General features: G+C 42.8%; 1 protein-coding gene across 1 annotated transcript; it reads right to left on the minus strand.

Moving 5' to 3' along the window:
- Positions 1 to 3,910: 3,910 nt before the first annotated feature.
- On the minus strand, positions 3,911 to 6,628 carry LOC119912283 (early growth response protein 4-like). Its single transcript, XM_038731416.1, has 2 exons — positions 6,311 to 6,628; positions 3,911 to 6,005 (listed from the first exon to the last, which is right to left on the minus strand). The coding sequence occupies exons 1-2, from the start codon at positions 6,435 to 6,437 to the stop codon at positions 4,783 to 4,785; spliced, it is 1,350 nt and encodes a 449-aa protein (XP_038587344.1). The 5' UTR covers positions 6,438 to 6,628; the 3' UTR covers positions 3,911 to 4,782.
- Positions 6,629 to 13,230: the final 6,602 nt, after the last annotated feature.

Here is a 13,230-nt window from a genome sequence, read left to right on the forward strand (position 1 = left end):
TGTGTACACCAAATGTGCTTTTTGCACCTGGGCCAATCACAATTATGTTACACTGCTGCAGAGAGATTTTGCATTACATTTATTCAAAGACTTTCAAATTGAGATAATGATGTTTTAGATTAGGATGAGACTTTATTGATCTCTGGGTTCAGCAGCTGCCCAGACGATGGCTACATGAAGTTTATATGAGCTTCACCTTTCATCATCAGTGATGAACACATTAATGCCGAAATGGATTTTTCTTTTTGCTTTCAGTTGGAGCAAACAGAATTGATTAATAGCCTCTAATATCTGTTGATGGTTTCCCACTTTTTTATTTTATTTCATTCTCCTTTTTTTATGATAAACATTTCCTCTGGATGATTTCTCTTATTCGTGCTTTACATGTGACTGAGTTTTCAAGGTATGAGATTTAATTTGTTGTTGTGTAATATTTTCTAAATGTAATTCCTGATGAATAATCACAAGAATATTTACGTAATAATGTTGAGATTGGAGTTAAATTCAATTCTACATGTGAAGATTGCGTAAAACTACATTTTAAATGTCTAAGAAACAAAAGTGTAAAAACTGCAGGTCGCAGTATGTTTTGTGTTCTTGTACTATCTTATTGCGTTTTTTTGTAATATATTTCACATGTTACTCCTGCTTGGATTAATTCCTGTGTTTTATACAGACGTGATGTTGCTTAATAATAATAATAATAATAATAATATGAAAAGATGATTAGATTAAACCAAACCTTACACACGTGACCAAAAGCATGGTGGGATGTTTACTTAATAATTAACCTCTGTGTTAATTAAAAGTATTGATACCACACTGTGAAAATAGCCCTGCATTCAAAATCGCACTTAAGTAAAAGTATTTTCAGCAAAATGCACTTAAAGTATCAAAGTAAAAGTACTCATAGTGCAGTAAAATGTCCCTGTCAGTGTTTCTCTATTGTATCTGATGTTTCTGGATTCATATTCCTGCTGCATTAATGTGTTTGTTGCATTTTACTGCTGTAGATGTTTAAAGTTTGAGCTCATTTTGTCTCCTTAATATCCTGTTGGTTAGCTTCATCTGCAGCAATGCATCATGGTCTATAAGATCATCATATGTTTGTAGTGTGACTGTCCTGTGAGAACTATGCATCTCTAAAAGGTCAGTACTGTTTTCAGCTTTGTGACGATGCTGTGGATCCAACTTAAATGATTTATTTAGCCGAAGAAGGAGGAGGATTTTCTCAACACATATTAGGGAACTTCATCCTTCAGTTTATCACAAACATCTGGAGATACTTTCACTGGACAGGAAGGGGATTAAAAGTAACTAAAGCTGTAAAATATCTGAAATGAGGTGTATAAAGTTGCATAAAATGGAAATATTCAGGTAAAGTACCTCAAAATTGTACTTGCACAGTGTACAGTGCTTGAGTAAATGTCCTTTCCACCACTGCTCTGGTCGGCATTGTTCGCAGTGCTCACTGATGACCACTGGAGGTCACCAGGAGCCTAGAGAGTAAAACAAAGTTGTTTGTAAACTGTGTGTTTTTTTTTGTTTGACTGTATTCGTGGGGTCCAAAAACCAGGATTTGCTATATTGTGGGACCGACCAGCTTCGTACTGAAAACAAAAGGGTTGAGGGTTAAGACTTGATTTTAGCGTTAGGGGTAGAGTTGGGTTAAGGTTTGGGGTTAGGGGATTAAAGGTAAAAGGGGTCAGGGAATACATTATGCCAATGAGATGTCCCCATGGGGATAGTAAGACAAACTTGTGTTTGTTCATGTGTGTTGCTTTGAAGTGTTGTATCAGTTTAATATGTGTAAATACAGAGACTTCAGTACAGTTAGGATCATCATCACAGTAGGAGAATGGTCAAAGTCTCATGTTCAGACTGTCAGCAGTGAATGTATCTAAGTCTTGTGTGTGTCACAGCCTGATGTCTCTCCTTCTTTAGAGCCATGGAGCTCCATTAAAACACACGAGTGAGCCTCATTGCTGCACTGGGTCACATGTTCCTTCATCACCATGAACTCACACACAGGCTACACCGTCCTGCTGCCACAAATACTCACCAGAGCCCCACAAGTGGATTCATCCGCCACTGAAAATAGTCCCCAACAAATGCACTATTTCCTCAAAACTACAATGAGCAGCTGTTTTAGTAAATTAGTTCACTATAATTTACATCTTCAGGAGGAACTAATGGGCTCGGAGCCACAGACAGGAAGTCAGGCGGTGTTGAAGGACGGACTGACATGTTGTTGGTCTGCACGAATAATAACACCAGAGGAACACTTCCTGATGACTCTTGTGCGTCTTCACTTTGGCCTGCTGTTACCATAGCAACACAACCGCCACAGTTCTTAAAACTGGACAAAGTGACCCCGAACTAATGGCACCATTGGTTGCCTGGCAACAGCAGCCTGTTGGTGAGTGGACGAGGAAATAGCTGAACAGAAACCTGTGGCGGCGACTGATGATTGTTTTCATCACAGGTTAATCTGCAGATTATTGTGCTGATCAATCAAGTAATGGTTTTGTTTATAAAACGATGACAGATGCCAAGTGTTTGTGATGATGATGATGATGATGATGAGGAGGAAGACTGTAGCCTAATGATAAGGATGATGTTCAGTAAGATTATAGTGATGATGATGATGATGATGTGAGGAAGATTATAGTGATGATGATGATGATGATGTGAGGAAGATTATAGTGATGATGATGATGATGATGATGAGGAAGACTGTAGCCTAATGATAAGGATGATGTTCAGTAAGATTATAGTGATGATGATGATGATGTGAGGAAGATTATAGTGATGATGACGATGATGATGTGAGGAAGATTATAGTGATGATGATGATGATGATGATGAGGAAGACTGTAGCCTAATGATAAGGATGATGTTCAGTAAGATTATAGTGATGATGATGATGATGATGTGAGGAAGATTATAGTGATGATGATGATGATGATGTGAGGAAGATTATAGTGATGATGATGATGATGATGATGATGATGTGAGGAAGATTATAGTGATGATGATGATGATGATGATGTGAGGAAGATTATAGTGATGATGATGATGATGTGAGGAAGATTATAGTGATGATGATGAGGAAGACTGTAGCCTAATGAAGAAGATGTTCAGTAAGATTATAGTGATGATGATGATGTGAGGAAGATTATAGTGATGATGAAGATGCTGAGGAAGATTATAGTGATGATGAAGATGCTGTAGAAGCATCTTCATCATCACTATAATCTTGTTATTTATCTGTTTATAGTGATGATGATGATTTTCAATAATATTATAGCGATGATGAAGATGATGAGGAAGATTATAGTGATGATGACGACGATGATGATGATGTTCAATAAGATTATAGTGATGATGAAGATGCTGTAGAAGATTATAATGATGATGATGATGCTGTTTATAGTGATGATGAAGATGTTCAGTAAGATTATAGTGGTGAAGATGCTGAGGAAGATTATAGTGATGATGATGATGATGATGATGATGTGAGGAAGATTATAGTGATGATGATGATGATGATGATGATGATGTGAGGAAGATTATAGTGATGATGATGAGGAAGACTGTAGCCTAATGAAGAAGATGTTCAGTAAGATTATAGTGATGATGATGATGATGATGATGTGAGGAAGATTATAGTGATGATGATGAGGAAGACTGTAGCCTAATGAAGAAGATGTTCAGTAAGATTATAGTGATGATGATGATGATGTGAGGAAGATTATAGTGATGATGATGAGGAAGACTGTAGCCTAATGATGAAGATGTTCAGTAAGATTATAGTGGTGAAGATGCTGAGGAAGATTATAGTGATGATGATGATGATGATGATGATGAAGATGAAGCTGAGGAAACAGACTGGACTCCTTGTTGCTGTTTGTTTGTTTGTTTATTTGTTTACTGACAGCAGCCTCCATGCAGAACGAGGGCACATTAACCTGCACAGCCATGTGTGCTACTCCGAGCTCAGCTCACACTGAGTGTTTTACAGTACAGACACCAGGACACGTATCCCACAATGCATCAGTGCAGTGAGACCTGCATTGAAATGTCAGAATGAAGATTATATAATAAAGTTCATTCGGTGTCCTCGTGGACCGTTTACAATCGTTTCATAGAAAAGTGACATCATCACACATTTATCCGCCATAGAAATCTGGCGTCTTCAAATATGCAGGTAGACAAACACTAGAAAAATAGAGATATAGTACAAACATATAACTCGGTGATGTCAAATATAAAGCGGGTTGACATAAAAATATTTGAGTCAAAACAGAATCACGACATTCTGACGTCAACATTCACAGTTTGCTCACTGTTTGCGTCCTCATGCAGATAAAAAGTCTGAAATCAATATTTTACAAGCAACACTCTCCTCCGCTCCGTCCACAGACTGTCATCAGACACGTTCAGAGTCACAAGCAACAAGCACCGATGGTCAGGTGCACCCGCGGGTCCGGGGTCACACCTGAACACCGTCAGGAAGCCAAAGTCTTTAACTCCATGCTCCGAGTCCCCCTCCATCAGCTCCCACAATCCAATGCACCGTAGTCTCACACATGCGATATGAGAGGAGCCGGGGTCCGGACTTTAAAGTCCTCTGAACACCTTTTTTTTCCCGGCCTCGTGGCCTCAGGTAAAATCGCCTTAAGTGTGACGTCATATGGAAACGTCTCTCTGACGCTTTCCGGTTGATGGTTTTATAACTTCTCTCCACAGCAGCCTCAGCGGCCCACTAATCGCTGCTGTTTAGACGCCAGGCGCGTTCAGAGCCAGGGAGTAGGCGGCCATCATCTGCGCGCGCAGTTGCTGCTTGACGTGCACGCGCCCGTGCCTCTTCCTCTCGTCGCTGCGCGCAAAGCGCTTGCCGCACACGTCGCATGAGAAGGGCTTTTCCCCGGTGTGTGTGCGCGTGTGCGTGGTCAGGTGGTCGCTGCGACTGAAGCTGCGCGCGCAAATGGTGCACTGGAAGGGTTTCTGTCCTGTGTGGATGCGCACGTGCCTGTTCAGCTCGTCCGAGCGCGAGAAGCGGCGCTCGCACCCCTGCACGGAGCACGGGAAGGGTTTCGCTTTAAGGCCGTTCTTGGCGGGAGCTCTTCTGCCCCCGCGTGACAGTTTGGGGGTTCCTGTCGCGTGCCCACTGCTGATGTTGACTATCGGGAACGCGCCCTGCAGTAGGGAGGAGAGGAGATGAGCGTCCAGGGTGGAGGGGAGGGGGGTGGGGGAGAAGTGCAGGTTGCTCCCGCTTTGCACGAGCTCCGTCTTGACCGGTCTGCTGATGACGTAGCTGCCGGAGTCTCCCCCGGTAACCGGTGCAGCAACTAAGCTCTTTAGCCAGTCCTCCAGCCCAAGCGGCTCCTGCTTCACCTCACAGCCGGGCTTCAGCTCGCCCTGCCCGGGCTCGGAGCTCAGCAGAGAGTCGATGAACTCAGCCACATCCACCTGTTGCTCCAGAGCCGACAGCGGGAGGAGAGAGTCTGCGCTGGCCGGGTATAAAGCATCATTCCCGGTCATTGAAGAATGTCCACACCCGCTGCCGCAGCTGGAGGTCGCAAACTCGCTCTTAACCACCACTGGGTGTGAAACCGAGGCGGCGGGCAGCTGCTGGGCTGCCTCCGGGGGAGGGATGCTCAAGTCAGAGCTGGGAGCCAAGCAGGGAGAAGGAGCGAAGAGCGGGGGCGAGAGGGAGGCTGTGGCCGGGGAGGGCGCCGCAGAGGAGGGGCTGGACTCGCGGAGAGAGCCGGTGTCGCCCTGCTGTTCCATCTCGGTGCAGATCCCAACGATCTCTGTAATCATGTTGAGGATCGCGTCCGCGGTGCTGCTTAGCCCCGCCGCCGCCGCCGCTGGCACCGACTCCGGCTCGGTGAAGAAGCTGGCGGTGTAGCCGAGAGAGGGAGAGAGCGTGTCCGAGGAGCAGTCGCTGAAGTCGGAGAAGAAATCTGAGTCAGAGGCGTCAGTTCCCGGAGAGAAAACTGAGGAGAGAGAGAGGGAGGGAGGGGGGGTTATTGTCATTGCATAATATCTCATCAGTGGGCAGATCAGCTGCCTACACAGTCACAAATCAATAAGACGTGAAGATGCAGCGTGCAAACACCTGCAAGCAGCTGCAACATGATGCATTATTAGGCTATTAATATTATTATTTATTATTATTATTATTATTATTACAGTTTTGGGATCATGCAGATCTGGTTAATAAAGCTCACATCTGGTCTGCAAGTCATTATGCAACAGATGAATACGCAAAGTATTTGACACATAACTTTAACACACACACCTTGACAGAAAGGTGATCCCACGTCAGATTCGGCTCCGTCGCTGGGGCTCGAGCCCACACTGTCCACCCAGGCGCTGCACGCGTCCTCAAACTCCGACATGAAGCTGTCGTCGCGCTCCAGAAGCATTGCGTGAACTGTTGCGGGTGGTGGTTAAATGTGTGCGTAAAAGCCGCAGTTAAGCCGCGTCCAAACGGTGTCAGGAGGATAAAGTGGTTAAAGTTGCTCGGTCGGTGTCAGGGATTCCCTCGAGACCTTAAAAATCCTGATATTAATCCGTTACCGGAGCTGTCGGTGTGTTCCGTTAGTCCGCTCGGTGATGCTGAAGATGCTGGGCTCCCTCTGCTCGGTGCCCGTTTTATACTCTCCGTCTCCTAGGTAACTCCCGTCCCGGCCTTATTGGTCGGCACCGGCGCGAGGGATTCCCCCCGCCGAGCGCTTCTCAGCTGCCCAAACATGGGCAGCTTCCGGTTGTGACGGCGGGTATCCCCATACCATAAAAGGACAGGCGGGAGAGCGACGTAGCCGCGAGAGGAGCGAGGGGTTTCCTCCACTGCGGCAGCGGAGCGACAAGTAGGGATTATACAACCAGGTGGATGTATGGACGAGTGCAGGGATGCAGCAGAGCGTGGAGGACCGGGAGAAGATGTAGGCCCTACTATTATAGTAGATATTATAAGAGACAGATAATATGTGGTGTTGTTTAGGAACAACTCTGCCCTGAGCTCTGCCTCACAGGTATATCATTTAAACCCAAAAAGCATTTGATATGTGGAGCCTGTCTGAAAGGCTGAAATCAGGCCAAATATCTGCGGTTTTCATTCACTCACATGTCACAATTGACGCAGCATTTCATCTTAACAAATATATATGTATTTGCCTCTTCGCCTGTTTCAGATTTGGTTCAGTTCCTTGAGGTTATAGAAGCTGTCAGAAAGACAAAATGGCACATTTATTCAGCAGCAAAGTTTCATGAAGGGTGCAAAATGCTGTTTTTGTTTGGCGGCCATGTCTTTAAGTCACCATTTTATGCTCATAAACGAACACAAATGCTGGAATATCACTGGGGACATGATAGGCAGAGGGGTTATTTATAATCAGGGGGCATTTTGCAAAGAGACTGATGTGTTTTGCTGTAAATACCGACAGTCTTTTCCAGTGTCGCACCGTCAGCCTGTCGTCGCCGGTTTCAGCACCGCGGACAGCGCTGCAGTGCTGCAGAGGGGTCGAGAGACATAGAGAGAAAACAGGGAGAGAGAGAGAGAGAGATTATTATATATTACTGCCCCACATGTGACATTCCTGCACGCGCACATCAACGCTCAGCTGCTGTAATGTTGTCGCCATGGAGACGGGTGCAGATTCAGAGGCTTCTTCTAATTTTAATTATTATTTGTTGCTTTTTACGTGAAGCTGACGTGAACGATCAGCGTGACTCCTCAGCAGCAGCAGCAGCAGCAGCAGCGCTGTTTTCACATTAAGGATCATTAAGTCTCTCACTGGTGAAATGAGCGTCCTTTACACTGAGGACATGACCGATTTTGTCCTCATCGCTTTTTAAAAGCATAATGTGTTAAAAATGTTCTGAAAAATAGCTTTCAGCAGGAAATGTTAACTAAGAAATGACATTGTTTTGAAAAAGGTTTATTGGCACAATAAGAAAACATGCAATGCATTGTAAATACAGAAGAAACAAATATTCATTGTCTCAGAAAACAACAACAAACAAACAAATAAAAACCTATGTGCAGCACCGATCAGTAGCCTAATTTTAAATTCCTAACACAGTTTCTTCTCGTCCAAGTCTTCCGTTCTCTCCCTGTGAACATGACAAAACAGCCACGATGTTGAGTCAACATGTGGTTTTAGTTCATCAGTTTAGCCCCCGACATACTTGCTCTTTAACAATGCGTAGGAGTAGACAAACAGCATTGTTCAAATACTTGCCTGCGTACTTTGCGTGCACCTGGAGGATTAAACGTGAATCCACTAGGGGGCACATCAGAGCCGGATCATCCCTCGCCGACACCAGATCATCTTCCTTGACACCCTCTGAATTTGCACATCGTAAACAAACCAAACATAGCGACACTGGAGCAGGTTATGATCATCTTAATGATGCAGGTAATTGCGGACTAGCTCAAAGAGTTTTACTGTAAACATCCCGCGCTGACACCTGGTGGAATGTGACTAAGTATATTTAGGCTACTTCAGTAAAAAAAAATTTCTTCTACATTTATCTGACAGCTTTAGTTAAATAGTAAAATTATTAGTCGATTGACAAACCCTGTCAAAACATGTGATGGTTTCAGCTTCTCACATGTGTTCTGCTTTTTGTGTTAATAATAGTAATAATTGTAACTTTTGTTAATAAAGTTAAGATTTGGACTGTTGGTTGGACTCAAACAATCAACTGATTAATGGAGGCAATTATCAGCGGATAAATCCATAATGAAAAGAATCATCAGCTGCAGTCTGGTACAAAATAGTTCAAAATGAGCTCCAGCTCAACAACTACAGTAGTAAAATGCTGCTTTTACATAAATTCATGAGGAAAAATAATCTAATGATAGAATATTATAATTCATTCTTTGAAATAGGAAAATAATGACCTCTAAAAAGGGTTGGAAAAAACAATATAGCCTAAAATGTTTTGTTGTAGTAGTATATAATGGCCTATGGTTCATTTATGTCCACTTCTACAAAGTTTGTGCAGTCAAGAGCGCCCAAACCAAGACCAAGTCAAGACCAAGACCAAAGTTTATCGTGACCGAGACAAGATCAAGACTTTAAGGGGCTGAGACCAAGTCGAGACCAAGACCGGTTCCACACATGACACACAACAAAACGTGGAACGACATCAGAGGTACTTCTCTAATTGATCTGAAAGATCCACATTCCCATAAAAACACCCACATACAAACACTAAGAGCTGAAATCAACGTAAGCATCTGTATTCAACACTCCTTTTCCGTGCTTATTATCGCGGGGAAGGGTGACGGCCGTTAATGGTAACAACACATTTTTAATTAGTGTTATTGGTTGCATTTGAAGCAATACGTTTTACATCCAAAGATGTTAACAAATAAATCTGACAATGCAAAAGCAATTCATTGATACTCCCAAAGTTATGGTCTTGGAATAAAATCCCCAGTCTACAATGTCCGAGGCCGAGACAAAGATCATCAAAAAGTGGTCTTAAGACCGGTCTCAAGACCAGGACCAGTCTCAAGTACCACAACACTAGTTTGCGCCTAATAACAATTTCTCAATATTGAGAATAAAGGTTTTTTTATTAAATTGTTTTGGTTTAAATATGAAATATTGAGGCTGTGTTTGTTTTTATTTGGTGTTATCACTGTAGATAAAGATTAACAAACGTCAACAGCCATGCTAGCAGTGAGGCTATATTTCAACACAGCGTTGCTTTGAGCTAAATGCTAACGTCAGCATGCTAACACGTTGCAGTCCTAACATGTTGATGTTCAGAGGGTAAAACGTTCACTGTCTCAATTTAAAGTGTTAGCATGCTATAGCTAATTAGCATAAAACACGAAGTACAGCTGAGGCTGATGGGAATGTAATTAGTTTTGCAGGTATTTATAAACTAAATTAAAATGTTGAGCTGCTGATGGCAGAGGAAAAGTCAGAGGATCAACAAAGTTATTACAGATCATCCTGAGAGGAACATGGATGTCTGAACTACATTTCATCACATTTTATCTGATGGTTGTTGAGATGTTTCAGTCTGAAACAAAGTAGTGGACCAGCTGACGTTGCCATCCTTAGAGGCACACAAAAACATCACTTTTTTTTAAAGGTTATTAGTCAATAAATATTTTAATATATTTCAGATTCAAGATACACCAGGAGAAAGTTAATAACCACTAAAAAGACAAAGTTATTTTGCACAAAACATTTAATATTTAGCTCTACAAAGAAAAGTTTTTTCTATTTACATCAATAGTCAGAGCGTTCTTGAGCAGCATCTAGTGGACAACAGAGAAACTGCAGCTTTCAGCATTTCAGCACTGACTGTTGCATATTGATATTTAGGGTGCTGCTGTACATATTTGCATTATTGAAACCTCCGCCTGCTGATGATCCTCGTTTAGATGCTGCTTACGTGTTCGCACTGACAAAAACAACGATGTGACCGATCGGCCTGATATTTGAACAGTCACCAGTCGACCGTGATGGCTGGACGACGCAGACGACAGAAACCCCCCTCGCATGAACGTGCGAAGGGACTATATGAAGCAGCAAAGATGATGGAAGAGAGTGAGTGTGTGTGGGCGAGGTAAGAGAGGCTGTTGCCATGGCGCTGTGCCACCTTCTGTTCCCTCCACCTGTTACAAATAACACACACTCTGACAGAGCCGCATTAATGTGTCGTGGCGTCAGAAACTCTCTGGCCTTCGGTTTCTGTCATCTGCAGCCACCGACTCACACTTTATAAATATATCTGTTAGATAATCTGCCAGTCGTTAAAAAGAGATTTAGCTCTGATAACATTTTCTGGCTCTGCTGCATCGAGTGCGATGCAGCAGAGCCAGAAAAAAGCCAGAGGGAAACTCTCTCTTTTATTAGACGCATTTTTCTTCCTTGTCAACACCTGCTGCCTACATCACCCACAATGCAGCTCTCCCTCTGACAGTTTGGTCAGAGATTGGGGTGTATTATGTCAACCCGTTCTCTCACTCCAAAGTCGTCACAAGCATGGTCAAGACCACTTGGCGTCAGTTTGTAACACGCTGGCGAGCCCTTTCGCGTCATTTTTTGAACGCTAACAGTAAGTCAGAGGAGGGCCTCACCAGGGGGGCCTCACCAGGGGGGCCCAAGCAGTTTCAGGGGAGTCTGAATGGAAGTGAAAAAGTATTACATTAGTTGTCAAAAGGAGGTCACATAGAATAGCATACCTGTTGAAAGAGTTAAAAAATACAGTAGCTTTTCCCCCATTTTATCAGTCATAAACTAATAAATGCCTTAGGACAGATCTTTCTTTATGTATTTGCTGAGGTCTGAAGTCAATGGGATCAATGAGGGGATGCCTTTTCCCAAGCTTTGTCTGAGGGGAGGCCCACACTCTCAGACTTTGAAAAGCCCTGCAGTTGGTGTAGCTCCCTCTGGAGGCACTAAGGGCTTTTACGCAACCTTTAAAACATGTGCAGCAGAACTCCTGGAAACACACTGATGCCATGAGATTGTATTTACGAGATGCAGCAGCATGTTGAATGTTTTCTTTTTTTCAGTTTTTATGCTTTTATATCTCATTAAAAACGACACCTACCGTTAGTGTCGGAGACCAGAAAATTAAAGCTTGAGCTTAACTAGTCTGACGGTGGTGGTGAGATGCCGCTGTTGGGTAGATTTGGTTGATCAAAGACGCTAGCAAAGTATTCAGTACATAAAATAAGAACAGCAGAAACTTCAGGTAGGTCCAACCACGAGGTTTAAAGTTTCAAGGTTGTTTCTCACAACACAAGGTTGTATAACGAAACTAGAACTTGTAGTCCCTTCATGCTACACACACAGACACACGTAACAAATAATTAAATGCGTATTAAAACGTAAATAAATAAAATAAAACAAAACAAGAAGCTATAAACAGTTATTTATATTCAAAGGCGTTATACATACACATATGCACCCAGAACATTCTGCTGTGTATTTTTGTAATTTGTTTCTGGGGCGATTGTAAACATCATCAGAAAGCTTCATATTCACAATAAACAGTCTGACGTTTGGGAAACAGAGTCCATCTTGACTGCGTTTGAGCGCCAAGCATCATCGATGTCAAACACAAAGTCCACCTATTCTCATTTTGAACATGGACTCTGTCTAAAGATATGTTGTTAAGAAGCAGAATTAAGTCAAAGCTGGACCAATATGGCTCTCTTTCCTCTCCTCTGAGCCATCACCTCACTCGCCGTGGTCGGGTGAATCGTGGTGCGCTGCTGTTTAATCCAAAAACCCCGTCTTCATTTTCCAATGACTGTATTTATGTCAGTGTTTCAGCAATAAAGCAGGAAAAAAATCAGATGAAACAAACAAAAGTGTAGTAAAGTTTGAAGGAGCTGCTGCTTCTACAAGCGCTGCTGGTTATATTAACTCCTTAAAAGTTTGATTGATTCCTAAGACTGATTCACTGTGATGTAGTTAGTGGGCTCCAATAAAACGAGGCTGCTGTATAAACAGATAATGATTTACGTTATAGTCTATTTGCCAACCTATAGAGCACGATTGTGAACGTGGAAATGTTGAGTACCCCAAAGTTTTAACCTAGAAATGTATAGTACGGGTCTCCAGCATTGTGAAACTGCTAACTTGCACATGTTGGGAAATTAGCATAATTAGCATAAAGTAGCCCGTAGGTCGTAGCTAAAGCAAGAATCAAGCTAACGTGAGATGGCTGATGCTGAGCTAAACATGTTCACTCACCTTTCTAACCTATTTTGCTTTTGTTTGGTTCTTGTTGTATGAAGTTTTAAAGATAACGTTTTCGATGAATGGCTCAGCAGCTGCCGGTGTTTGTTGTCCTCTCTCACGTGCGAGTTCGCAACGGTCCGCTAGGGTCCGCGTGCCTCCCGCTTTTTATGACCGATTAGCGCTACCAGGGCAACAACTGATCTACTGCGCATGTGTACTAGTCGCCAAGCTGACTCCAGAAAGTAGTATTTAAACCGGAAATGGTCATATTTCAACTCCTGGTGGATAAATTTTGATCAGGTTTTTAAATTTTTGATTACATTTTTGGGTCTATTTTGAGTTTATTTCTATGCTACATTGTGTGTTTTTATTAAACATTAAATGTAAAGTTGCTTCAGTTAATTAAAGTTTATAAAGCTGACATGGCCTCTCTCTCTCTCTCTCTCTCTCTCTCTCTCTCTCCTTTAAGGTCGCAGCGGGAACCAGTGACACG

The sequence above is a fragment of the Micropterus salmoides genome, unplaced genomic scaffold (assembly GCF_014851395.1).
Source record: "Micropterus salmoides isolate LMB-PRFRI ecotype aquatic unplaced genomic scaffold, ASM1485139v1 Ms_hic_scaffold_2, whole genome shotgun sequence".
Classification (NCBI taxonomy): Eukaryota; Metazoa; Chordata; class Actinopteri; order Centrarchiformes; family Centrarchidae; genus Micropterus; species Micropterus salmoides.

Coding starts and splice junctions, on each gene's coding strand:
- LOC119912283 (XM_038731416.1), bottom strand. CDS start 6,437: ATGCTTCTGGAGCGCGACGACAGCTTCATGTCGGAGTTTGAGGACGCG. Junction 6,006..6,310: donor GGGATCACCTTTCTGTCAAG/GTGTGTGTGTTA, acceptor CTCTCTCCTCAG/TTTTCTCTCCGGGAACTGAC.